A 27,691-nucleotide genomic window follows, 5' to 3' on the forward strand; every position below is an offset into this window, starting at 1 on the left:
AAGGCTTTAGGGAAAAGTGTGTAAAGTCCTCTACAGATACAAATTAGTGGTCATACTGTCGATTCCTCTCCCTGGCTCACTGCTTGTTATCTCCCCTTCTTGCTGTAGGGAAGTATGATAATTCAGTGGATGTCTACGCTTTTGGCATTCTTTTCTGGTATATCTGCTCAGGCTCTGTCAAGCTCCCTGAGGCATTTGAGAGATGTGCCAGCAAAGACCATCTCTGGAACAATGTGCGGAGAGGTAAGAGCCACAAGCCCTACTTTGTCCTAATTCCCCTGTTGAGAGCAGACCAGGCAATGCAGCAGGTGCCTCTCATCACCATGTACACATTTAAATCGACATGGAATCCAGAAAAGCCACTTACGTCAAACCTTTGATTCCAGCCAGCATTGTACTAAACTGTCTCAAGTAGGCATTTTTCTTTAAAATTTCCAGTTCTTCAACTTCCTATACCAGTATATTACAGTTCTTCATCACTGTTATTATTAGGTTCTAACCTAGACATTTGCCATTCAAGATAAAGATCATTGCAACTGTTAGCATCCTGAGTGCCATCTGAGTCATCAGCCTGTGAGCTGATCATGCCTCTTGGGTGTATTGGTCCCCCTCTCACTGACTGTGATCTTATCTCCATTCTCCTTTCTCTAGGGGCCCGCCCAGAGCGTCTTCCTGTGTTTGATGAAGAGTGCTGGCAGCTGATGGAAGCCTGTTGGGATGGTGACCCCTCTCAGAGACCTCTCTTGGGCATTGTCCAGCCCATGCTCCAGGGCATCATGGATAGGCTGTGCAAGTCAAATTCTGAACGGCCAAACAGAGGACTAGATGATTCTACTTGAAAGCAAAGACTTTTCTCTTCCATTCTTTATTTCCTTCCTTCCCCTCACCTTTTGGCTATGGGAAGAATTTGACAGTTGTTCCTTACGGAGAGCTCCCTAGGGAATTGATGCTTGCTAGGCAGCTTGAGACCTCCCCAGGCAGTGATGACTCCTAGATAGTGCAATCAGATGGCTGAGCCTATTCAGCAGTTCACTGGTGCCCCAAGCTGTCCCTTTAGCAAAAGATTGTCTAGGACATTGGTAAAAGCTGAAGAGGGCCAAGTTCTGGCCTCAGAACTGAAAAGGAGGCAAATGTTACCATCGTCTGTTCACTGTATGTTTTTTAAGACAAATGGGACACTATAGTGGCAATAGTATTAAAAACTGTAATGTTCATAATTTTGGCTTTAACTAAGAATAGTGTGGTTCTGTCTAGTCGTCAGGACCCTTAGAAAATTTGAGCTTTGTTCCGGGATTGTGAAAACATAGGAGCAAAGATTAACTTGTGGCTACCTGGTCCCTGCTGTCTGTACTCAGGTTGCCACAGCTAGAGGCCACAGTGATGAAGCTAGAAACAAAGCTATCTTTTCCTTACAGTGCCAGTGTTTACATTTATAGGACCGCATAGCCCTGGCTTCTGCGGGAGGGTTTCATGGTTACATCGCCAAGAGGCCACAAAAAGAAAAGTGTGTGCGTGTGTGTATGTGCGCGCGCACACACACACATACAGGCTAATGGATTTCAAGTTACTGCAGCCCCTGGAACAGAATCTCTCCTGCCCTTGGGTCTTGATTTTTTTCCTTTTTGTTCTCAAGTTGAAGAAGCTCCAGTTAACATGGTACTTAGCGGTTAGTGTCTGAGTAAAACTGACCCAGCGTGAAATATTTGGTGAGCCTGAGAAGTGGGCAATGATCTGGAGGCCGTGGGCCTCCATATAAACCCACTAGAAGGATACCAGCTTGTTTTTTAAAACTTAAAATCAGAAACTTTTTTTTGTGTTTGAATCTAACACGCTGATATTTTTAAACTTGATCAATGAGCTTTTTAACCAAGGTTTCTTCTGCAACCTGTCCCTTCTTTTTACCTTATTTTAAATATAATGTTAGAAGGAATGAACTAGCTGAAAGAGAAGAATATTCTTTGTAGTTCTGTGTGTGCCCCCTTTCCCTGTGTGTCAGTGTCTTGGAAGGGTCCCCTCCCTTGCAGTTGGGAGGTTGGGTGGTGGTCTTCTGGAGTTTGTCATGGAGTATGGATCAGAAGAGAAATTCTGATGCCAGTCAAAGGAAGGTTCCGGAACAATTTAAACATTGGTGCATCTCAGATGTTGACCTCAAGCCTCCCTCAGTCAAAATGGTCCATTAGACTTAGAAAAACATGTAGACGAAGGAATAAATAGTGGAGGAGAGTAGCTTCCTTCCAACTACCCAGTCCCCAGGCACTGCGGTTGTTCCCCGGTGCGTGGCCCCAAACCGTGTGAAACATGTCCCTGAGCAGATGTTTAAGATAATGTGCAGATTTGTTACCGGAATTTTGTAGGGTTGTTTGTGACAGAATGACCATCTCTTGAACATTAACAGGATATGAATGGAGTCTACAAGAAATATTTCTTGTAACTTTTAAAGCTCAGTTTTTAACTCTGGTTCTTTTGGCTCTGATTATGATATGTTTGAGCGTAGTGGCCTCCTAAGCACTTGTGGCCCTTCAAAAACTCAATGTATTGCTCAAAACCTTTTTACTTGCAAATGATAAAGTAACTGACCCAGTGTCTTTGGGTTCTGTAGGCTCCAGACTCCTTTAGCTAGAACGTTCAGTAGACGTCTTAGACTTTTTAACACTCATTTAGCTTTACGTCAGGTCACCATTCTTGTCAGCAGTAACACCTTGTTCTTGTGGGGACTGTGACGGGCCTTCCATGAAGCCAAGTTTCAAGTTACAAAAGAAGAGGCGAGTAGTCTCTACTTGCTGAAAAATCAGTGTAAATCTATTTCTGTATGACATTTCATGAAAGATTTTATAGTGTTCCCTTTTCCTTTAGCTAGACTGTCTTCCTTTAGCTAGCTGTAATCAGGAGTCTGTGCCCCTGTCATGAAGGCCACGTTCCTAACATTCTTTGGAAATCTTAGCTCATACCCCAACTCACAGATAGGACAGTATGTTTTTCTCCATCCAGAGTCCCTTTGCAGTTTGTCCTCTGTGGCTTAGTCTGCTCAGACACCGGTTTTCTAGCAGTTTCCCACATTTTTTGTTTGAGTAGGGAGGGATGAAGGGCTGAAAGATGAGTAGTTGTGTTATAGTTCATTAAAGTATTCCAAGAAAAGGTGCAAAATATTCCTGGGAGTCTCCTCTAGGCCGGCCAAAGCCCACGTGTAGGTGTTTGGAAGTGTATTTAAACACTCAGCAGGCTGAGTGCAGGGATACATATGTATAACAGGCGTGTACTTTGCTTTTGTTTTATAACATTATCAGCTAATTTTGGATTCTTTGTTCCTTGGCACCCATTATTAGTAAAGTGATGGAATGCCATTAAATGTACTGTACTGTATATTACTTGGGAAGACACTAGGTATTCAAAGAAGTCTGGTGGCACTTGGGCTCTCAGGGGCTCAGAAAGACTAAAGTCTGAAGATTTTACCTTCTGGCTTTGGCTGTATGTGCTTCCAAGTGGTGAGATGAGATTGTGTCTGGGGAAGGAAGAAGGATGGGATGAAAGAATTACTCTTACTATGTTCTGTCCTTCTCATCAACTTAATTAGGGTAGTTTACCCCAACCTGAAAATGATCACCTGGCCATTTTTAATGCACTTGAAGTCTGATCACTTATGTTCCTTCAGAACTGAGTGAAGGACCTTCCTGCAGAGCAGTTGGAAGAAATGATGGAGTCTGCAGCCAGGAGGGGCTGACCCTGTGCCTAGGGAGCCAGCAGTAAGGTTAAAGAATGCTCTTTTGGGTGAGGTTTCCACAGGCATGCCCAAGTTCCCTTGATCCTCTGCAGAGAGAAGCTCATTGATTGAGCAAGCCTTGGGAAGGAGGGCTGTGCGGGTTCTTCCCAGACCAAAGAGAGTCACTTGTGACTCCATCAATTTCAGGGGGACAGAGCCTAGGCAGCAACTTCTCCTAATTTTTAACACTAAAATTCAAGGAAACAGTGAAGGAGAGGATACATTACTACCACAGATAGAAGCAGGTGAATGGTACAACTTTCAAGCGGTACCTGCCCCCTCTCCAGTGCATTATTTTTTTCATCTTTGCTTGAGCTGCCAAACGTGTTGTAAAAGTATTTTTCTTACAGGAGAAGTGGTTTGGGGTGACAGAGCTGCAACGTGGTAATTGCACTGAATGACACTTTATACTTTGGTTTATTATTCAGCACTGAGAGCCAAGGGGGACTGGTGGTTACAGTAGCACTTGGGGGAATAGAGACTCCCTCTGGCCTTGCTTTGGCGAAAAGGCCTGTTTGGTGTTCCATCTGGCTAATAGGGACTCTCCAAAGTCCACACTGCATCAGAGCGGGCTAAGTGGTCCTCCAAGAGTTTATTACCAAAAGAGGAGTTGCTTTGAGTTTTCAGAGCTTGATTTTTGGATTTGCTGGACCAAATAACCCACTTTCTCTTTAAAAGAAAAAAGTTTGTCCTCCTAAATTTGGAGGTGGGATGGGTTAGGGCTAGTGTGGATGTTAAGGTGGGTAAGGAAGGAGTAACCTTGAGAAACTTGTATTGCAAACTCCCTTGGGGATTTCGAGTGGCACTACTGTTTTAAAAAGGGTTTTATTTTTAACTTCATCTGCTTTGTTAACATCCAGTCCAATTGAGATGATGGCAGAGACTCCGTGTGAACACCTGGCACTGAGAAGAGAAGACCATCTTCCCTAAAGGGTTGAAAAGAAAATTGGTCTGGACAGCTTGTTGTCTTTTGTCTTTATGTAATAGTTTTGTTTTAAAGCGCTAATGTTTATTACAGTGTTAAGTAAAAGTGTAACATACTAAGTTTGTAGAATAAAAGTGCAATAACGAGAAATTACTTTGGCACAAACTTCAGTTCTAACGCGCGCTCCCTTCTTGTGCTGTCTCTCTTCATTTGTTACATTTCCACACTTATAGCAGGGCCGTGTTCATTGTGTATGTGTTTAAAAGATGCAACTATGGGTTAAGTCTTCATTTAGTGTATTTTTGAAGGTGTTTTTGGGTTTGGTTTTATGGAGTATTCTGTATACTTGTTGGGATGCACAAAATACCAGATGTGCTGTATAATAAAGATCACATTAACGTTTTAGGTTTGTGTGTGTTTGGCATTTGTTTCCCCTTACCGCACTCTGTTAACATGATGCTTCCTATTCTCTTCCCTGTCTTTCACATGTCTTTCAGTTTGCATTAGAGATTGATGGAACGTGTCACTCCCCTGTAGATTGCTCTTGGTTTTCAGATACTTAACATTGCCACTACTGGAGGGTGGGGCAAAGGAGTGGGAGGTGGGACAGCTGAGAAGCAGGGGCAAGGTATGATGATAACAGTTCATTTTCCTGGGTTCACACCCTTTTCTTCAGCTTCTTTTCAGCACAAACTTGCAGCATTCCGAGCTCATGCATGAGCCTAGCTGTATCTTTATTACACTGTGAGAGAATCTGGAGATGGAATCTATACCAGTCTCTCTGCGTTGGGAATATTTGAATTTTGTATTTAGTCTCTCTCCATTTTCAGATTTCCTTGTTAGGCTACTACTAGCAGAGTGACACTATCTGTAGTCACCCGGGGATGTCAGCAGCAATATGCCACCTTTTCCAGAAGAGTATGTTTTGTTTTGGGTTACTGCAACATGCTTGTAAGGCTGTACCACTCTGCTATAAACTGCTTGCAATTTGACTGCAACACAAGTTTGGCCAGGAGATGGCAGCATACCTTAAACAGTTGATAAGTTTGTGAATAAGTCTTAAAGGAAAAGCTAGAGGTGAATCTCGGTGGTTCTCTGCCTGCCCCATACAAGTCATTTCATGCAGATGAGCCTTTTACACTTGTGAACTCTCCACTAACTCCAGCCACATTTACAGCTAAATATCTCCCATCATATATGCATAAACCCCATATTCTCCTAGTATAAAGTTCACCATGACTGAGTTCTCTTAACTCCTCTCTAACCATTATTACTTTGGAGAAAACAGCTTGTAATATACACATTTTTAGATTAGGCATGCTTTTCCAAGAACACATCCCTCAGCAAGGCTTGTCACTTGAGTAGAGCAACTGGAGTGGACTTCTGGTCCCATGTTGGGATGGTGCTCAAAGGGGAAGGCCCTACTAAACATTGTTAAGTTCAACTTTGAAATTTCTACCTTAATAGGATCCCAGGGAATCCATGAAGGGTTAATTGAATAGCCTTTCAAGGGCAGTTACCATGGGTGGCCATGCACTGGTAGGTCTCTCGGAGCCCTTCTGTGGATGGCCTGTTCCTTGGTATATTCTGAAGGTGGCATTTCAAATTAGTGGAAAAATAGACAATTTTATAAAACTGGCTATTCAACTTAGGGGAAAAAAGACTCAAATAATGCAAAAAAAAAAAAAAAAAAAGGTATACTGAAGGTATAAAAGCTATAAAGGTCTTCTCTCAGCCTTAGCGCTGTTTTCTTAGAAACCGCCACACCATGAGACCGAAGTGGAGGAAGAAGCAAAGGCACAGGCAGAAGAGCAAAAGAAGAAACATGAGGCAGAGGTCCAGGTAAACTGCTGGCTTGTGCACCCGTGGAAGCCGCAGCAGATACAAGGAAAGCCACAGGCCAGGGACGCTGGTACAAATTGTTGGACCGTATGCCTGCTATCTAAAATTTAATGGATCTAGGACATCATCACCATCTGCTGCAACCACCTTTTGAGACCTACTTGCTCATACAAAAACAATGGTCCCTTATGGTCCTTTGCTCTGGACCTGTGCTATTCTAGATTAATTCTGTTCTTAGTTGTGGCTGAATGTAAAGTGTACAATAAATCACCTCTTATACTGTCTTAGCTAAAGAAAAAAAAAGATAATTATACACACATTGAATATGTACTATATACTAGGCACTATTCTAAATGCTTCACATACATTTCTCACTTAACCCTCACAAGAACCCATTTTACTGATGAGAAAGTTAAGTACCAGGGTCATGCAACTGATAAATGCCAGAGGTGGGATTTGAATCTAAGAAGTCCAGCTCCAGAACCACTGGTTCTACAACAAACCAGGACACCATGCCGCCTCTGGGGAAAAATGTGTGTAAATGTGTTCATTCATAGTTTGGAACTTTTTTGAGTGTGATCAGGAACCCAGAAGCCATAAAAAAAAAAAAAGTGATGGAAGTTATAAAGAACATATATACAGCCAAAGATACCAAAAGCAAAATTAAGACAAATCACTAATTTGAAGAGAATAATTGTAATATGTAACTGATAAGAGGTTCATATTGCTAATAAATGAAGAAATCAAATTCTAAAAGCAAAATGGCTATTAAATATTTGAAAAATATTTATCCTCATAGTAATCAGGGAAATGCATATGAAAACCAAAAAGATATTTCCATCTATCAGATTACAGGAAAATAAATAATAAAAACCTATTTATAACTGTGGGGGATGAGCATTTTCTATGTTGTTGGGAAGTGGATATAGTTGCAAAAGGACAGTTTGGCAATACCCATTATAAACATTTTAAGTGTCTATTTCTTTTGCTCCAGAAATTTCTAGGCAGTCCCCACCTACAGAAATATTTGCACAGGTATGCAAAGCTAGATAAATATAAGGGTGTTTATTGCATCATTATTTGTAATACTAAAAAAGTTGCAGGCAATGTTAATGTCTGACAACAAGAGAAGATTAAATTATAAAGCTTGCCATGGAATACTATACAGCCATTAAAAGGAATGGCAGGTCTCTATGTAGAAAGATTTATTTATACTATATCATTGGGAGAAAAAATAATTTATATAAGAATATATTTAGTATGACCCCTTTTTTTGGTAAAAAATCCCTTTCATTCTCCATAACCACAAATTACCAAGATCTAGTCCATCTCTCTATGTACGCACATAAAAAACTGTGTAAGGTTATATATCAAACTGATGATAGCGGTATTCCTAGGGAGAGAACTTGCAACTTTTGGTTTATTGAATTTCCGTTATCGTATTGTGCATCTATTATGAACAATTATTTTTCTCATAATTTAAGAAAATGAATGAAATGGCTAATTTAGGAAAAAGGAAGTATATATTGGAAAGATATTAGGGGCTCACGAAATCAACAGGAAACTGAAAGATCAGGCTCACAGAATCAGTGGGTGGGAACCAAGGGAGATCTGTAGGCTACCACGAAGGCCTCACTATAGCTGTGAAGACCCATCTTCACTCCCTCGTAAGTTGGCCGCCAAGAAGAATTTTCTTGATTGGCCCAATATAGGTCCTAGGCCATCTCCTAGCTGTGTTGGTTCAGAACTGGAAGGCTCTACCCAACTCCAGATTCCATGGTAAAAGGCTGGAACCTAGATTTCCTTGCTTAGTAAAACTGCATTCAGTGGAGGAGATATAATTCCTAAAAGGTAATCCAAGAGCAGTTGGAAAAGGGACCTACATTCAGGACTGGCCTCAAGTGAACAGATGTCCACTACAGTTCACTGCTTGGGCTGCACGACATCCACGTCCACCTTTTCTGGCTCTACTGGGAGGCGAGGTCATGAAAGTAGATATATAGATTGGAGCCAGTGCATGGGAAGGGGCACAAGTGGGTCTCTTGTAAGGACATTTTTAAATCCCTGGAGTTTTGTTTTGTTTTTTTTTCGTTTAAGAAGACCCACTTGGCTTCTATTTCTTTCCTTTTTCCTTGTTCTTTCAACACGGCCAATGAAGTGAATCATAAAGATGCTCAAACATCTAAAAATATGTTAAATCACAGCCTTTCTATGTGTAGAATCCAAGAGTTGAAAAGGCGAAGGGATGGGGAAATGCCAGGTGCAACATGAAGCCACAGGCTCTGAAAATAAGGGGAGCCTCCAGGTTTCAAGCTGTAACATGGAGAAATGCAGTTTCTTTGAGACCTTTTACTGAGCAGAATTTGCTTACGATTTTTAAAAGTTATTTACTATTTGATACCTGCAAAAAAGCATCTGTAACATCCTTACTGAAGAGGAATTTTCACTCAAAAGGCCAATCATCTCTTTGTTCTGCTTCTGTAGCTATGCTTGCTGCATAAGCCATGGGGCGGGTGACCTCAAAATTAACTAAAGACTCATCCTCCCTTTTGCTTGTTCTGTCTAAATAACTAATGTAACTGCCTGTAGCCCCACAGAAAACCCTGCACTTTGAAACCCTCTGAGGACAAATTAACCAATCAGCCCATGCCAAATCAGCCCTATTTAAGCAAAATTGTAACTGAGCTCCCAGCCACATCTTCAGAACACTAGCCCCTCTGGGACCGCTGGGGAGTTCTCCAACTCTCTGAGTGCTGCTTGGTCTGATTTTTGCAACATTATAAGCTATAAAACATCGCATATATATTTAACATTACCGTGGTTTTGAAGCCCCTGTGTGCTCAGCCTAGATGCCAGCCCTCTTCCTCTTTCCCACCCCAAGGTTACTGTTGTGTTTATCGTTCTCCTGCTTTAAAAAAGTTTATTTCTTTTTACTCATTATGTCTCTGACTTTTATCAACCTAATTTTTCATCACTGTAGTACATTTGCTTTCTCTGTGGTGTACTATTCTAATGTGTGAACGTACTGCAATTTAGCCATTCTCTTTTTTCTCAGGGAACCAACTTTCAGTTTGGCTGTTTCTCGTTGTACTTCTGTTTTCTATTTAATTAATTTCTGTTCTTAATTATTTTCTTTGCTCTCTCTTTTAGGGCTATTCCACTGTCCATTCTCCCCACGACCACCATCTTCTTAAGTTGGATGCTTAGCTCATGTATTCTCAATCTTTCTTCTTTTCTAACATAAATATTTAAGGTCAGAATTTCCCTTTAAATAAAACTGCATCCTGAAAGTTTTAAATATGTTACATTTTTGTTATTGTTGTTTTGTTTTCTAATTGCCATTGTGATTTCTTCTTTGTTCTGAGTTTTACACAGTTATGTTTTTAAATTTCCAACCAGGAGGATAAATTTCTTTATGTTTTGGTTAATGATTTATAACAATTACGCTGTGGGCAGAGAACATGGTCTCTGTTTGATGCCAGTTGTTAAAAATCTGTTGGAACTTGCTTTATGGGCTAGCTCCGGTGAATTTTTATGTATTATGTATACATGAAAATAATGGGTACTTTCATTATATTTTATGATTCACTGATGAAAATTCATTTTTCTCTGTGAGACTGTAAACAACATGAGGGCAAATGCTATTCTGCTTTGTTTGGTGTTTGGCACACAACAGAAGATTATGCCAAATGCTCTCTCTTTGCCCCTCCAAGTCCACTTTTCATTGTTCCGCCTAGCTCCGTGCCCCAGCATGCTGGCCTCTTTTGCTCTGGGGCTCCCAGTTAGGTTCAGCTGCACAAGTTGGAGTCTGGATGCTGGTGGGAGAGAGAAGTTGGGGGATTTTTTTACACTTCCAGCTGGGTGGAGTTGGTAATGACTGCCTTTTCCCTAAAGGTCACAATTCCTATCTGTGGCTTTCTCCTACAGCTACAGCTCTCGTGGCACAGGCTCCACTAATCTCTCTTCCCTTGAGCCCATCAAAGCTGAAGAGCTGATGCAGGACAGGGCAAATTCCCTAAGTGGCGGGGAGAAGAAGAGGGTCCTTTGGCAGAGAGTATAGAAAGAATTCGACACACACACCAGAGTTAGAGTCCAAAGGAAAGTTTATTAGAAAAGGGGTCACACTCCACAGAGTGTGGTCTCCTCTCAGAAGCAGAAGGTGAGAGAGACCAAGCGAGATGTGGAAAGACAGTGAGTAGGGGCTGAGTGTTCAGGGAATTCAGTTTATACATCATTCTTTAGAACCTGTGAGTTATAGTTTAAAAGACTTTGTTAACCCATTTCCTTTGATATGGACATACAGTGAGGAAGGGGAATAGTACGTAGTGAAAAGGTAAGAATATGTATCGTGAAAGGCCTGCTGGTAGTTCCCAGACTTTAACCGTTAGGTTCCCCATGGTTTTAGCCATGGAGAATGACTCTTGGTTCCTGTTTCTCCTTCACAGGTGTGGGGAATGGGTTGCTAGCAATCCCAGCAGAAATCTTCCTTTGTTCTGAAGGTGTCCTCTTGGCCTGGCTGCAGGGCTGATCAGCATATTGCAGTCTCTGATTGTGGCTTGATTAACGATTTTAATTTTCTTGCCTCCTTCCACCATTAGAGCCTCCCACTGCCACTAGTCCTAAGGATGCTTTGTTGGTTTCCCATAACCCTGCTTACATCTTTTAAATAGCTCCTTCATTAAACCTCCTTTGGTTTCCCCTTTTGAGTATGTTATCTCTGTCCTGACAGGACCATAATTGATACAGGAGCATAAGGAATATTTGTTGAACAAATTATGGGAAAACATGCACGAATTTGCACAGAGTAAAAGAGAACTTGGTGTTTGGGGAACTGAGTGTTCAATGAGGCTGAAGAGTAGAGGCAAGGCGGCACTGGAGAGAAATAAGACTGGAAAGATTGGCAGGGCCAGATCATGAAGGACCCTGTGGGACATATGTCATGTTCCTATAGGTCTAGCTCCCTGAGAAACAGATTCTGAGATATTTGTATGTATGAAGTTTACTAGGGAGACCACTAGACCTTTAGGATCAACACCTTAGGCTGGTGAAGAAAGCATGAATGAGCAGAGGAGAATTTGAAGTGCAATGCAGTTGCAAAGTAGGCCTCAGACAATCTCATGGGGAGCTGTGGACCTGATATAACATTTCAAAATTGTCCCACCTTTAAGCTGCAGGGAAGAAGTCCAAGGTCTCTGCCATTTTAATGTTGCATAGCATTCAGGACAAGGCACAGCCCATGTTTTTGGCCCAAGGTTGGAGCCAGAGCTGGCAGATCTTGGAGCCTGTGTTCTTCAGCCCCATACTCACACTTTTCCCTCCAGCTTCTAAAGCCATAACCAACTCTGGGCATGCTTCATCACTTGGCATCATGAAGACCTAGTAAGTGGAATGAGAAGCTGGAACAAAGATCTTCACTGTGTCCTCTTTTCTCTCCAGAGAGAGGTGATCCCTGGGCAGCCACTCAGAAGGCTTTCAGAAACAGAACTGGAGTTGGAAAGACCCTTTAACGTGGGGTCCTCAATCCCCAGGCTGTGGATTGTTAGGAACAATCCCCCATCCGTGGTCTGTTAGGACCCGGGTCGCACAGCAGGAGGCAAGCAGTGGGCAGTGAGTAAAGCTTCATTTGTATTTGCAGCCGCTCCCCAGTGCTAGCATCACTGCCTCAGCTCCGCTTCAGATCATCAGGCATTAGATTCTCATAACAGCACCGGTCCCTGGTGCCAAAAGTTTGGGGACTAGTGTTTTAAAGCATCCCTTTTAAACCCATCTCTTATAGCAGAGGACACAGATCCAAAAAAGAAAGTATGTTTCACAGCTAGCTGGAGGCTAGGACAAGAATAACACCCATGTCCCCTGATCCCCAGGCCAGTTTTCCTTCCTTAATTGTGGCTCCCATTGGCCCTCTCAGTTGAGGAGGCTGGTGAATGGGCTCCTCATCTCTCTTCCAGCTGTGAGGTCTGGCAAAGCCTCATTTATGGGGCCCCCATCCAATGTCAGGTACTAAACAGCTGATGTCATCAATCCTGTGGCCCTGAGATGCAAAAATAGCTTCGAAAGAAGAGTTTGCTGAACCAGAGCTGAGGTGAGGGATGCAGGCCAGGGCAGGTGAAGGGAGAGGCAGCCTGAGGATGCTGCTAAGTGCTCACAAGTTGTGGGGCTGGGAGAGCAGGAACCATGTGGGCCAGGGTTTCCCTGAAGGGTGACTTTAATAATCTGCTGCATTTCAATGACTACACCCAAGGAGGGGCTGGCTCTAAGGAGCAGATGCCACTGCTACGGTGAACTTGTTGAAGAAAAAAAAAAATTCAATGACAGCTGTTAAAAATGTAAGGCAGACTTTATTCTGATTCATCATGTAAGTATAGGGATCACTGTAGTGGGATTTTATAGTGGGGAGAAAAATGGGGCTCAACTCTAGATATAGTGTGGGCAAATGTGAATATATAGCCAAGGAGCAAGGTGGGGGTCAATGGATTGAAAATTACTCAAAGAAAACAAGGGAGTAAGAAGGATTCTGGATAAACCAACCCAACAGGATTCTTGCTGAAGACAGGCCAGGGCGATCCTACATTACCCAGGGGATGGTGGCGGAGGAACCTCATCAAATATTGAGGGAATCTGATCAAAACTTAGCAGGGGTTTTCCTAAAACTAGATTTTACAAAGAAGAGTGCGGTTGGGTCTGGGAGAAGATTTGGGAACCTGACTAAAGTTTGGTCAAGCAGAGAATGTGTCGGGTCCCATTCAGGCGGATTTGAGGACTATATCTGCTGGGGGATGGCAGGCTGCCCGAGGAGGTCCCTGTCCCTCATGCTGTGGCCTGGGGCCGCCGCTGAGTTCTGGAGGCTGAAGAGTAGTTACTCATGAGGGGGTAAAGGTGCCTCCTCCTCGGTCCCACCCCCACTCCATGAGATGTCAGTTTTACAGAGAACATGGATATCAGTGAAATAGTGGGGCAGGGCTGCAGGAAGCTCACGAGGACAGCAGAAGAAAAAGAAGGAAGGGGCAGAGGCCGGTATGGAGAAGAAAGAGGTATAAATAGGCTTCCCTGCTCCCCATCTATCTGACTCCCTGGAGCAAGGCTTCTCACTTCCAGGTAACTAAAGGGGAGCTGGAGCTTCAGAAAGAGCCAGAAAAGGCCTGCAGGTAAAACAGCTACAGAGCAGCTCAAAGAAGTGGTAAGAAGGTGAGGGACAGTCTCAAGGCTGGGTACAGCCATGGACATTGGTTGGAACACTGAAAGCTAGCAGCTTTGTTCAAAAGTGTGTCTTTAGTATCTCTCAAAATTTTTGCCCACATTGGGCTTATTTGTAATTTGGATTCTTTTTCATTTATTTTATTTGTAAATGTGTCGTGGCTTAAAATTTTTATTTTTTGGCTTAATGTCATATCATTAACAGATTTCCAGGTTTCTACACTATCTTCACAGTTGAAATTTTAATGTAACCTCTCCTCCTTTCTTCCCTCCCTTTTTCCTTACTTTCTTCCTTCATCTTTCCTTCTTTTCATCTTTTCTCCCATATTAATGAGTTACTACTACATGTCAGGCTTTGTTCTTGATACTGGGGGTACATTGCAGAAGAAGTCTCTCTTGGAACTTATTTTTCAATGGCTGTTTACATAAAATAACATCTAAACACATCAGAGGACAAGTTAATCCCAGAAAGGTAAATGCATGGAAGACAATAAAACAAGATGGAGGACAATAAAACAAGAGATGGTATTTTAAATTAGGTGGTAAGGAAATGACTCGTCGAAGAAGTGACATTTGAGCTGAAAATGAATAATAAATTTTAACAAGATACATAAAGTTGGAAGGCTAGAGGGAAAGGGAACTGGATGTTCTAGGCAATAGGAGCAATAAAAACCCTAAATGAGAATAAACTTGGCATGTTTGGGTGAGATAGGAGAGGAAAGTAGGATCAGTCTATAATGGCTGTGACAGCCAGGGTGAAGATTTTAGATTTTATTCTTAGTTGAAAAGACACTGGAGCTGAGGAATGATACATCTAATTTATATTTTTAAAAGGTTGCTGTCTACTGGGTAGAGAATGGGTCATAGAGGAGCCATGGAAGAAGCTGAGAGATGGGCTAAAGGTGGTGGTAATACTAGCAGAGATGGAGCAGAATAGATGGATTCAGGGCATGTTTTGGATGGAGTACCGAGGGAAGGGAGCATCGAGAATGACTCCTAGGTTTTGGCATGAGCAATTGGGGCCCTGATGGTGCCATTTACTGAGATGAGAGAGAGTGGAAAGGAACAAATTTGAAAAAGAAAAGTTTTCTGGTTTCCAGTTTGGCATATAAGTTGCTTAGAAGTCACTACTTTATCCTAACAATAGGTAAAACCCTGAACAAACTGAAAAATCAATACAGCATACAGGAGGCATATATTTTATTACACTTTTGTTCGATTTTTCTCCTGCTGATCTGTCTCATGTCAATCTAATTATTAGACAAGCCAGAAGAACCTAACAGGATAGAGTAAAATTCTTTTCTCCTAGAAACTTCCATGTCTTTTTGAGGCTTGATAGCTCATTTCTTTTTAGCACTAAATAATATTCAATTGTCATTCACCTACTGAAAGACATCTTGGTTGTTTCCAAGTCTTGGGAATTATGAATTAAACTGCTATAAACACCCTTGTGCTGATTTTTGTTTGGACATAGTTTTCAATTTCTTTGGATAAGTACCAAGGATCATGATTGCTGGTTTGTATGATATGAGTATGTTTAGTTTCCCAAGAAACCACCAAACTGTCTTCCAAAGTGATGTACCATTTTGCATTCCCACTAGCAATGAATGAGAGTTCCTGCTGCTCTACATTCTTGTCATCGTTTGGTGTTGTCAGTTTCCTGGATTTTGGCCATTCTAAAAAATGTGTAGTGGTATCTCTTCTAGTTTTAATTTGCATGTCCCTGATGACATACAATGTGGAACATTCTTTTCATATGCTTATTTGTCATCTGTATATCTTCATTTTTGAGGTGTCTATTCAGATATTTTGCCCATTTTTAAAATCGGGTTGTTTGTTTCCTTACTATTGCATTTTAAGCGTTCTTTGTATACTTTGGATAACAATCCTTTATCAGATATGTCTTTTGCAAATATTTCCTCCCATTCTGTGGCTTGTCTTTTCATTCTCTTGACAGAGTCTTTCATAGAGCAGAACATTTCAATTTTGATGAAGTTCAGTTCATCGGGTCTTTCTTTCAAAGTCATCGTCATACCCAAGGTAATCTAGATTTTCTCCCGTTATCTTGTAGGAATTTTATAGTTTAACATTTTATGTTTAGTTCTGTGATCCATTTTCAGATAATTTTTGTGAAAGGTATAAAGTTTGTGTCTAGATTTATTTTTTTTGCATGGGGATGTCCAGTTGTTCCAGTACCATTTGTTGAAAAGACTATCTTTTCTCCATTATATTGCCTTGGCTCCTTTCTCAAAGATTAGTTGACTATATATATGTGGGTCTGTTTATCTATTTATTCACTAATACCACTGTCTTAATTAGTATAGCTTTATAGTAATCTTCATGTCAGGTAGTGTCAATCCTTCGACTTTGTTCTTTTCCTTCAACATTGTGTTGGATATTTTGGGTGTTTTGTATCTCCATATAAACTTTAGACTTGATTTGTTGATATCCACAAAATAACTCTCTGAGATTTTGACTGGGAATGTACTGAAACCATAGAGCAAGTTGGAAGGAACTAAAATCTTGACAATATTGATTCTTCCTATCCATCAACATGGAATATCTCTATTTATTTAGCTCTGCTTTGATTTCCAGTTCATTGTTGAAAGGACTGGTGAGAAGGGACATCGTTGCCTTGTCCCTGATCTTAATAGGAAAGCTTCTAGTTTCTCATCATTAAGAATGATGTTAGCTGTAGGTTTTTTCTAGATATTCTGTATCAAGTTGAGGAAGTTCCTCTCTATTCCTAGTTTGCTGAGAGTTTTTACCATAAATGGGTGTTGAACTTATGTCAAATGCTTTTTCTGCATCTACTGATATGATCATGTGGTTTTTCTTCTTTAGCTTATCGATGTGATAGATTACATTAATTGATTTTCAAATGTTGAAACAGCCTTGAATACCTGGGGTAAATCCCACTTGATAGTGGTATATAATTCTTTTTATATATTTTTGGATTTAATTTGCTAGTATTTTGTTGAGAGTTTTAGTATCCCTGTTCATAAGAAATACTGGTCTGTAGTTTTCTTGTAATATCTTTGGTTTTGGTATTAGGGAAATGCTGCCCTGGTAGAGTTAGGAAGTAGTCCCTCTCCTTTTATCTTCTGGGAAAGACTGGGACTGTCTTTTAATGAGCCTGTGCCTCTGGACTGTAAACTTCACAAAGTGCTTCTCATCCCCTCTCCCACTCTCCTTAGGTGTGGCATGATGGCTAGAGTGGGCTCGACTTGGATTATTTCCCTTCTCCCACAGAGAAAGCTGTAGTGGGTTGGAGTTGGGTATTCTCTTCCCACAGGCCAGTTAGGCTCTGAAAAACCTCCAATAGCTTAGGCTCTGGTAAAACAACTTCTCTGGAGGGAAAACTTTGTTAAGAAGAATAGATTGTTCAGGCATACTTCAAAATGGTTCCTTTTTCCCCTCACCCTGGTGGAAGCACAAGGGGATTTTTCTCCCAGGTAAACTGTGAGAACTGGTTTAGCTCTTGGAGCTAAAATTCATAAAAGTGTAGTGGCCCCCCTCTTAGACATGTCCATGTTGAGCCTCCAGCAGTTTGTCAATTACAGTTCTGGTTCTCAAGCCTGACACTGGTTCCTGCAGAGGTTTCTGCTGTGGTCAGTTGTAATTCCCAGTATTGGCCTTTCTCCTCAATTTTAGGGCAATGGTTTGCCCTTTGACCCTACTTCTGATAGATCTACAGTCACATGGCCCACAACGAAGTTTTGGTCAACAATGAACTACATATACAACAGTGGTCCCATAAGATTATAATAATTACAAGTAAAAAGTTTGTTTGTGATGTTAAAAGAAAAGGTGGATCGGGATACCTGATTTTTCTTTGAGGCAAGGTAAAGACCAGGTGGCCTAATTTAGGGAGGATTGTAAAAGTTTTTAATGAGACAGAAGTTCTGCCTAGCTAAGAAACAAGTTCTTTCTCACATAGAGTCTGAATGACAGGTACAAGTTGCTCAGGTCAGGAAGGAATGTTAAATTTCCTTTTCTCCCCTTCAACACACAAAGCTGGGTACCTTCCTTTGTAGTTGGTAGTATTAACAAGCTCCAACTAACACCTATAGAATTCACTAATTACACTATTTTTCATCAAATCAAAGATACCACGAGTTATAAGACACACAGTTATGTAGCACTAAAGAAGAAAAAAAGCCACTGCTAAATAATTATTAAATATAATCAAATGAAAGATATATATTTATTTCAGAGATTTTAAAATGTGGAAATGTACATATAAGAATTGACGAAAATACAATAGATATTTAGTTTAGACCTCTTCTTTGGACTCCAAGTCTGCATAGTCACTTGAATTTCTCACAGGCTCCTTAAACCTAACGTGTCCCAATCTTCATGTACCTTGCCAAAACTGTTCCTTTTCCTGCATTCCCTGTCTTGGTAAGTGGAGCTGCCCAAGCCAGAAACGTGGAAATCATATCAGACTTCTGATCCTCTATTACTTTCCAAATACAAACAGTCTTTCTCATTCTATCAGTTGTCTCATACATCTTTCTTGAAGGCATTGTCTTCTCTTCCTTCTATTGTGGCTTTGAACCAGGTCTCCTTCATCTTCCCACAGGATTACAACAGTAATCTCCTAATTGTGTTCCACTCCTCTAATCAATCCTTACTCCACAGTGCCCTTATTTTCTTCAATCTGATCATATTATTCCTTGTTTTAGATCCTACAAGATGAATGCTCCATCCAAAAAATAGGCAAAGGACATGAACAGGCCACCTCACAGAAGAGAAAAATACACATTTATACATGTAAAGCATTGTTCATCTTCTTTGCAAAATAAATGTAGTAATGACATTTTTTCACCTATCCAACTGGCAGGGTTTGAGAGAACTGATAATAACGAATGATTACAAGAGTGTTCAGAAATACTCTGACTTATCACTGTTGGTAGTACAATATTTTGGATGACATTTTGGCAATGTTTTAGATATGTGAAGGAACACAAAGTGCCTAATATCTCTGAGCCGCAATTACTGGAGTTGGTCAAATGGGGCTGATATCTACCCTAATGGCCTCAAGGAAGTAAGATAATTTAAGGGAAAGTGATTTGTAAATAATACTAGCTAACATTTTTCTGGGCGCTTTGCTATTCTAAGTGCTTCATATGTGTTAACTCATTTAACCTTTACTATAATTCTGTAAGTACTCTCTTCCCATTCTACATATAAGAAAACTGAAGCACAGAGGATAAAATATTGCCCAAAGGATAGAGCTGGAATTACTGCTATAAAATCTGCATGGGGGAGATCTAACTCCAGTTCTACTTTTTGCAGGAGCCTACGCTTGTTTGCTTTCTCTGATAGCCCACAGTGTCCATAATTGAAACTTGTTTATACAGAATTTGCTCTTTCGTTAGTTACGATCAACTGGCCTTCTCTAATTGCTTTGTGTATCTCATCACAATCCTGCGTGACTGAGCTCCAGAGAACTCAGCACACCTCTTACTCCAATCCATTTTCACTGTCCTAGGAGGTCAACACTAGATCAGTGGCATGTCTTTATAAATGTGAAGTAATTTCCACGAGACTCAGATACACGGTAACTAGCTACATACAAGTAAGTATGCGCCTTGATGACGACAGTTCGGCTTCACGCCGAGCACTGGGGTCTAACCTTTCCCGCTTTCCTGTCAGTCGTATTCGCCCGGAACCTTTCTTGCGGATTCTGATGCAGCCTGCCGAGACGACGCCGCTAAACACACAACAAAGCAGCTACTAGTTAGCTACTAGTAGTCTAATTATATGCCTAGAATTTCTAGCTCACTTACATGACCTGGGAGAAAATGGCCTCAAATTCTTGCACTTTTTGAAGTACAAAGTGACGGTAACACTTTTATCCCTTAATCAATGTCATAGTTAAGTGATTTCGAGGGAGTTTGTACTTCTTTTTGGTTAGGCATATATATGGACAGCCCACTTGAAACGAACGGAGAAGGCGGGGGAAGAAAGCGGAAGCCGCGGGGTCTTCTAAACCAGAAAGTCTCCGGACCTAGCTCCAGGCTATTTGCGGCGCACCCCCCCGCCCCCATTCAGACGCAGTCTTAGAAGCGAGCGGGGGCAAAGGTATCGTCGCTGGAGCTGAGACCAGGCGGCCAGAGTCCCCAGGGATGAACCTCGAATTGCTGGGTGAGGAAGGCTGTGGCTGCGTCTTAGCGAGCCCTTTGGTCTTGGAAAATGGGAATCCGGGCTGGAGGGGACTCAGGCTGCAACCTTAGGTACCTAGTTCTGCTGTGGATCTTTGGGCACTCCTGATATGCAGCAGCAGCAAGAGGAGGAAGCTCAGCTTCTGCCCAGGCAGAATGCATTGCCTTTTCCAAGACTACTTTCTGATAATTGTGGAGCAATAGGGACAGTTTGTGAATTAGCTTAGATGACAAGGGTCACTGATGCTGAAGTAGCCCAGAGCAGGCAGGACCAGAGTTACTGGAGAAGAAGGAATCCGAGGAAGTGAGACTTGAGGCGAAGCTTTGAAGACTCGTCGGGGAATTGGGTGTCTGGACAGGTTAAATCTTTTTGTAGAAATACAGAGTGCTTAAGGAGGGTAACTTGCAGATCTTCTAATTGAAGTCCCTTTTGAATAGATGAAGAAGGACTCAGAGGACAGTGACTTGAAGGCACTAAACAAGTAAATAGCATAGTTGGCACTGGTCTCTAGTTATCTTGACTTCTACTGAAGCTCCTGAACTACCAGGAACGGTGTGTAAAATACTGAGGTGCGAACTACAGAGGCAGCCTTTCCTTACCATCTCTTTCAGTCATTTCTTCCATACCCCTTACCCAAGTTGTTTAAAAACATTCGCTTCTTTCTTCTAGGCTTTCATTAGGTGTTTAGCATGGTAGCCTAAAGATGTCTGAGGTTTCCTAGAATGCCTAAAGGACTCACTGTCTTTAATGGTTATGTTTCTTTTCTTTTCTTTCTTTTTTTGAATCAGACTACTAACATGGCTGTCCAAAGGGCTCCAAAAATATTTAAGAAGTGGTCTTTACTTTTAAGGAGCTTTTTGTTATGCATGGAGATGAAGATGATTATGTAAATAGCTATAGGGTATTGCAGAACTTAGGCAGACCTTTAAGAACCATTATCAAGTGCTAAGAACATTTAGAAGGCGGAATGAATATCTTTGTGTCAGAAGAAGAAAGGTAATCGAGAACAGAAAGCCTGTAGAAGAGTTAGAGTTTTGAGTGGACATTTAAAATTAGTAAAATATTGACAGACTGTATGAAGATATGGAGAGGAGTGCTTATTAGGAATGTGTTCGATTTAGGACGTCAGTCAGTGAGAGAAGACCTAAAGAATTTTCCTGCTTGGCCAGTTTGTGGGTACTGTGAATAAAGAAAAGGCAAAGAGATGGAGTTGATATCATCAATTTTGTGGAGGCTCTTGAATGCCTAGTTGAAAATTTGTGCTATTTAAGGAAGCTAGAGCAGATCTATTGAAGGGTTTTGATGTGGCAAGTAACTCAAGTCCAAGCTATGATATATTTTTAAAGGTTTTTCTCACAATATTGTTTAGCCGAATCTTGGAGGGTGTGAAACCGGTTTGGAGGGCGGGAGTAGATGAGTGATAAAGAAGGCCTGAGCTAGAAAATAGAAATGGCATCAAGGAGGGAAAGTTGACAGAATTTGAGAATTGCATGTGGTGGCGGTGGTGGTGAGTGAAGTGAAAAATTATGGGAGCCAATAGTAGTATTACTGATAAACATTTAAGGACATTGGTAAAAGACAACATTGGATGTGTTGAGTGTGGATCTGGGGTTCAGGAGAGGTTTGGATTTATGAAAGAGATTTGTTATCTTCCTGCAGGTGAGCTAATTGAAACTTGTGAGTACATTGACAAGACCAAGGGAGAAAGTAGGTGGGCAGAAAAAACTGCTGAAGACAGAATCTTCAACAATTACCTGTATTTAGGGGATAAGGGGAGGAATAAATGATAATAACAGTTATATAGTACTTACTATGACCTAGGCATATTTTTGAGTGCTTTCCATATATTTATCCTTGTAGTAGGAGAAGAGAATATATAGGTTGGTGTGTGTCTTCCATAGAAGTCGTCGATGTTGAGAGCTGAAATAGGGCTGTTCTGTTTAGTCCTTACACAGCTTTGGGCCCCTCAGCAAGTTGAGTGGAAGCCATATTACAATGATTTTAGGAAGGCATGGCAGACAAAATGGAAGGAAAAGGTTGACCCTTTATTTAAAAACTAAAGGGTGGAGGAAAGGTGATAGGCTAGTACCGGCAAAGGGATAGCAGTCATGGGAAAGTTTTTTTAATTATACAGAGGATTAATGAGGGTGAAACTTAGGAGGGTTAGACAATTTAAACAAGATTGAATCCACAAGATAAAAATCTCTATGGAAATGACTTGTAGTTTTAAAGCGGGAAAGTTTGTGATTGCCGAGAAAATGGAGAAGGGAACAGAAGTGATGTGATTGTGCGAGTATACTAAAGCAGTGGTCCCCAACCAGGGACGGGTACTCCTATGAGCATGATGATCTGAGGCGGTGATGCTAGTACTGGGGAGTGGCTGCAAATACAAATGAAGCTTTGCTCACTCACCTGCCATTCACCTCTTGCTGTATTTCCTGGTTCCTAATAGGCCACGGCCCGGGGGTTGGGGACCCCTATACTAAAGGATATCTGACCAGATAAAGGAAATTAATGATAATATGTTCTTAATGTGGATACTCAAGATACTAATTTACTTCTGCAACCAAATTTTGAGCCCTTGCTGTGTATTAGGCAGTATGCACTGGAGATACAAAGTTAAAGAGTTTTTTTAAACTTATTTTCCCCACAACTCACAATAAAAATATTTTTTTCTATCACAACCCATTAATATACCTACACATATAACTAAGTTTCTCAAAATTACACTTAATCTTTGTTATGCTAAGTGTTCTCTGGTATCTTCTAATAAAAATATGTAGCACACTAAATTAATTATTCATTTATGATTGATTGGGTCATACTTTTTGAAAAATATTGAAATAAGATACAGCTTTTGCCCTGGATACATACGTAGAACTAAGAAGAGGGAAACAAACAACTGTATAATATGGAGCCATATAAATTAATGCATTATGGGAATCTAGCTGAAAGCAATTCTGAATTGGTTATTGGTTTGGTTGGCAGTAGAATTTGGGGCAGATTTTAGAGGACGTGCCATTTAACCCAGTAGAATTTTTCCAGCGGGTAAGTTAGGTAATTACCAGTGCAGAGTACAGTAGGGGCAAATGTTTTGAAGGTATGAACATATGTGGTATGTTCAGGCAATAGTAGTAGTCTGCAGCTGGTGTTTAGGGTTGGTCATGCAAGGTGCTGATGGGCAGTGAGCTGAAGATAAATTGGGAAATAGTGGTTGAGGCCAGATTGAAAATGCTTTTTTAAAATTGTACTTACAAGTTTAGTATATTGTTTAGCAAGAGAGATTTTTTAGCAGGTAAGTGACATGATGAGATTTGGGCTTAGAATGTGAGCTGTGGCAGCTTTGCGAAAGATTGAAGAGTGAGGCAAGACTGGAGCCTAGGAAATGTAGTAATTAGGGTAGTGATGGCATTGGATTAGGGTGGGGTGGGATCGGTTATCTAGACACCTGCAAGTTGCATTTCTCTAAAAGAACTTTCACCAACTGTGTCATCACTTAGATTGAAGAAGCAAAATGGAAACTGATACTCTGGACCTGTTATAATAGGGAGGAATTGTTTGGCAAGTAGAAAATAATAGGACCATTGGGAGAAAAGGTCCATGAAATTTTAGAGGTCACAATGATCAAGTCTTTAAGGAGGTGGATGTTGAGCAATTTAGAGAATAGACATTATTCCATGTCATGAGACTGGACAGGAGAAGACCTGAAAGGCCTGGAAAGCTAAAAGTCAGTTTGGAGAAAGGATCCTAATAGGAAATAAGGAAGAGGCCCCTGAAGAAACTGGTGCGATTGCACTGAAAGCAGTCTAAACTCAGATTCTGAAAAAGCGTGTACACTAAGTCCTCACTTAATGTTATTGATAGATTCTCTGACTTTAGGCAAAACAATGTAGTAATAATGAAACCAATTTTACCATGGGGTGATTGATATAAACCAGTTAAATTCCTACAGCAGCTCATCAACTTTATAACAACATTGAATGAAACGTTATTCGAGGATCTGCTGTACAAAAGAAGGGCACATAGCCAAAGGTGAACGAGTGAGGGTGGCACAGTCTTTTAGGAATAGTGTCAAGAAATCTAATGTGTTTGAAGGCCCAGACTGTAAAAACTGAGGCAACTAGAAAGGGTTTAACATTATGTGGAATGTGAAGAATAGAGAAATTTTCTGCTTGGTCGGGCTGGATGGTATATTTCCAAAATTACTTACTCATTTCTCAACAGATATCTTGTGTGCCTTCTTCTATGGGCTTTATACGCAAATGGCATGTAGAATGCTTGATTTCTTTTTCTTTTGTCTTCTCTGGCAAAAAGGATGATTTTTTTTTGAAATAAATAAAAAGTAAACTCGGTTGTTGCCAAGAAAAGCCCTCCATAGATAGAGAGTTTAGATCGATCACTTAGCTCACTTCCCTTGGTTGAATTACATTTCTTGGCCCTTGCATGGAAAGTAACTGTTGGTGATATTTGAGATTTGGGGAGAGAAAGGAAGAAACACTGAAAGAAATGGAGATGGGCAAATTTTGCCTCAATAAAAGGCAGGTGTATTTTGCAAATCAAAGACTGGTAACCTTGAAGTCAAATTTAGGCAAGATTGTATGGTTTCTGGGTCTATGTGAACTTGGGAAGGGACTTAACCTTTAAGCCTAACTTTCTTCAATGAAATGGAGTATAATAGTGCTACTTGCTTAATAGTGAACTGAGAGGATTGAGTGAGAAAATATAAAGAAGGCCTTAGTACAGAGTCTGACACACAAGCATTCAATAAGTGGTACCTGCTAATGATAAATGCAGTTTTGAGCTCTTCAAAGAAATGATGAGCCAGCGAGAGTGTAAGTCTGGAAAGCTCATTGAGGTTCTTTAATTTCATTTGTTTTAAGTTAATAAATGCAATACATATTTATCACAGCAGTGGAAACGATACAAATATGCATACAGAAAAAATAGTTTTTCTCCCCTTCTCCAAATGGTAGCTGTCTGGAGTTTATCCTTTCATACCCTTTTCCCTGCTCATATAAATATATATAAATAAATGTGTAAGGGCTTGGTTTTTGCTTTTTCCAAATATAGAACCTTAATATATATATTATTGACAACGTGCTTTCTTCACTTAACGCTGTAAGATAATATTTCTACATGTTAGGAGATAATACAGCCAATGATTTTTAATACATTCATAATACACATTTATGATGTTATTTTAACTTACCTATATTGCTTTTGAGTGTTTTTTTCCTTTCCTCCTTTTTGTTGATAATCCCATGTATCTCCTTCCATATTTTTCTCTATGACTATACTTGTGTGTGTATGTACACACATTAACAAAAAAATGAGATTATATTAAGTATACTTTCTGTCTTGCTTTTTTATTTACTTAGTAAGACCAGTAAAATTTTCTCTTAAGAGAATTAGTATAATTTACTCACATTTGAATACGACACAGTTTATCCATTCCACTATTAATGGGCTATTAATTCCACTAAATTCCAGTATTAATTCCACAAAACTAAAAACCACTATTCCACTAAAACTGGAAACGAAAACCTTTCTTCCAGTTTTTGGGGTTTTCCTTTTTCCTTTTTTTTTGCAGCAGAGAACAGTACTTTAAATATCTTTATGCATATGTTGTTATTGTGTTTACATCTATGGAGATGAGATTTCTCATTGTAGAATGCTGGGATTAAGACTATTTTTTTTGTTTTTAATAGATTCTTGTTAGATTCTTTTTGTCAGATTCTTTTTCCAAAAGACTATAACGATTCCCATTCTTATAGGCAGCATGTGAAGATACCCCTCGCCCACATTCCCTACCAGCAGTTGGTGTTCCCTAAATGTTCTATTTGATGGATAAAAGTGGCATCATTTTAAATTTGATTTACGTTTCTCTGACTACAGCTGAGTTCAATTTTGTTTTCCTTTGTTTAGAGGCTAGAGGCCATCTGATTTTGTTCTTCTCTGAGTTGTTCATATTTGTTGTCTTTTTAAAATTTTTCTTATTATACTTTATAATATAGATATCAACTCTTATCGGTCATCTGCATTGCATATTTTTTCCTCAATCTCAACTATATGCAAAATGTTCTAATTTTTATGTAATCAAATATATTTCACTTTTCTTTCGGTTTTCTTTACTTGGCTAAGGTTTTACTCACCCTAGATTATACATGTGGTGTCCTGGATTTTCTTCTAAGACTTTTGTTTTTTAAAAACATAAATTTAACAACCAAAGATTCTATTTTGTGATTTAAGGGGAATAAACTTGACTACATTAAAAAACAAACAAACATCAATTTACCTGCAATTGATTTCATGATAGGAGAGAGAAATTGTAACTTTTTTCTAGATGGATAGTTAGTTGTCCATCCCTGTAAACATCTCACTAAATTGAAATGCCACCTCTATCATATACCAGTGATATTTATAGTACACATGGAAAATATTTTTTGAAAATATTTTATAGTACACGTGGGAAAAAAAAGAAAAAATCTTTGGAGAAAGTCATTAAGCTTTCCCATCCCAGAATGTAGATTCTTTTCATTTTTTGTAGATTTTATAGTCTTAACTAAGATTTTATAGTTTTATTCATACATATCCTGTGTCTTCCTTATTAACTTTTTGCTTAAATATTTTACATGATTGTGTCCATTGTGAATGGAATTTTCCCCTTCATTTACATTTCTGGATACTAATTGGTAATGCAAAGACAAACTATAAATGTTTGAACATTTTTTCTTGTATCTAACAAACCACCTTACCTTATTTTCTTATTTATTTGGGTAATTTTCTTATTGGAGTGTCTTATGTTTTCTAGGTACTCAGTAATATCAGCAAAAGAGAAATAGTTTTATCTCCTTATGTTCAGTGTTTAAACCCTAGTTATTTCATTTCCTTATTCTTTTAACTGGAACCTCCAAGATATTAACTAATTATGGTGTTATATCCCTTTCCAGTTGCTGATATTAATTGAAATGGTTTTAATCTACATTTGGAATGATAATTGTGTTTTTTGGTAGTTTTTCTCTAATAGGATTGTATGGCTTTGAAACACTCTTGATTAAGGATGCATTGTTACTTAGAAGATGTTTGAAGTGGTCTTGTCATAATCCTTTTCCTCTTTTTTTCCTGCTATACCATAATGTCCTCTTATATGGTAGAATAACAAACTCCAGATTCTTTGTGTTCAGAATTCGGTTATAATTGTATGTGTTGGTGGAAGTTACTTTTCAAGACTGCAGAATCTAAAGGTGAAATATATACCATTTATATTCTTAAGCGAAAGAGATTGTGGTTTTCTCTTTATCTGGTTTTGTATCAGGTGTTGGCTTTTAAAAAACTAATTATATATTCTGCCCGCAAATATCTTAAATGACATAGTAATTATCTGCTGCTACAGAGAAATTGCTCGCAAAATTTTATGGACCTACTGCCCCGCCACCCGCACCCCCACCCCCACTTTTTAAATGGTAGGTCTTTAGCAACCTTTCAATGTGTTTACCCATTGGTCCACTCAAGAATTTTTCTTCTGTAATCTGTTTTGGAAATGTATATTTTGCTATAAAAGTCGTTCATGTTTTTTGAATTATCAAGTGCATTATGAAGTTAAATCTCTTTGATCAAAGTTTATTTGGTATCCACATCTTTGGGTACCTTTTTCTCCCTTAATAGTCTTTAAAACCAAGCCTAAGTTATCTAATTGTAACACAGAATGGTAGATGGTGGGAGGATGGAGAATATAAAAATGGTCTTGACATTCTGAAGAAATGGCTGTGTGCTCCCATAACCCTGCTAGACAGCTTTCTTGC

The 27,691-nt window shown here is 39.9% G+C and overlaps 2 protein-coding genes and 1 long non-coding RNA gene across 8 annotated transcripts in view; 2 read left to right on the forward strand and 1 right to left on the reverse strand.

Annotated features, from left to right (window-relative positions):
* Nucleotides 1-5,087, forward strand: part of DSTYK (dual serine/threonine and tyrosine protein kinase) — a 49,470-nt gene extending 44,383 nt beyond the window's left edge. The window contains exons 11-12 of one of the 2 annotated variants that reach the window (XM_039881785.1): nt 109-243; nt 652-839. In XM_039881785.1, the coding sequence (XP_039737719.1) occupies nt 109-243; nt 652-839 (323 nt within the window). Of the gene's footprint in view, nt 1-108; nt 244-651 lie in introns of both variants that reach the window. The other variant, XM_039881784.1, reaches the window with a different exon arrangement.
* Nucleotides 5,088-17,890: 12,803 nt separating this feature from the next.
* Nucleotides 17,891-19,486, reverse strand: LOC120617961 (uncharacterized). Its single transcript, XR_005657096.1, has 2 exons — nt 19,301-19,486; nt 17,891-18,462 (listed from the first exon to the last, which is right to left on the reverse strand). It is a non-coding gene; the product is annotated as an uncharacterized LOC120617961 (long non-coding RNA).
* A 151-nt stretch (nt 19,487-19,637) lies between these two features.
* RBBP5 (RB binding protein 5, histone lysine methyltransferase complex subunit) overlaps nt 19,638-27,691 on the forward strand; it is a 34,174-nt gene continuing 26,120 nt past the window's right edge. For 4 of the 5 annotated variants that reach the window (XM_039881787.1, XM_039881789.1, XM_039881790.1 and 1 more), the window contains exon 1: nt 19,639-19,871. In XM_039881787.1, the coding sequence (XP_039737721.1) occupies nt 19,853-19,871 (19 nt within the window). In that variant the 5' untranslated portion in view covers nt 19,639-19,852. Of the gene's footprint in view, nt 19,872-27,691 lie in introns of all 5 variants that reach the window. The other variant, XM_039881786.1, reaches the window with a different exon arrangement.

Source organism: Pteropus medius, unplaced genomic scaffold, assembly GCF_902729225.1.
Source record: "Pteropus medius unplaced genomic scaffold, Ma_sr-lr_union100, whole genome shotgun sequence".
In the NCBI taxonomy this organism is placed as follows: Eukaryota; Metazoa; Chordata; class Mammalia; order Chiroptera; family Pteropodidae; genus Pteropus; species Pteropus medius.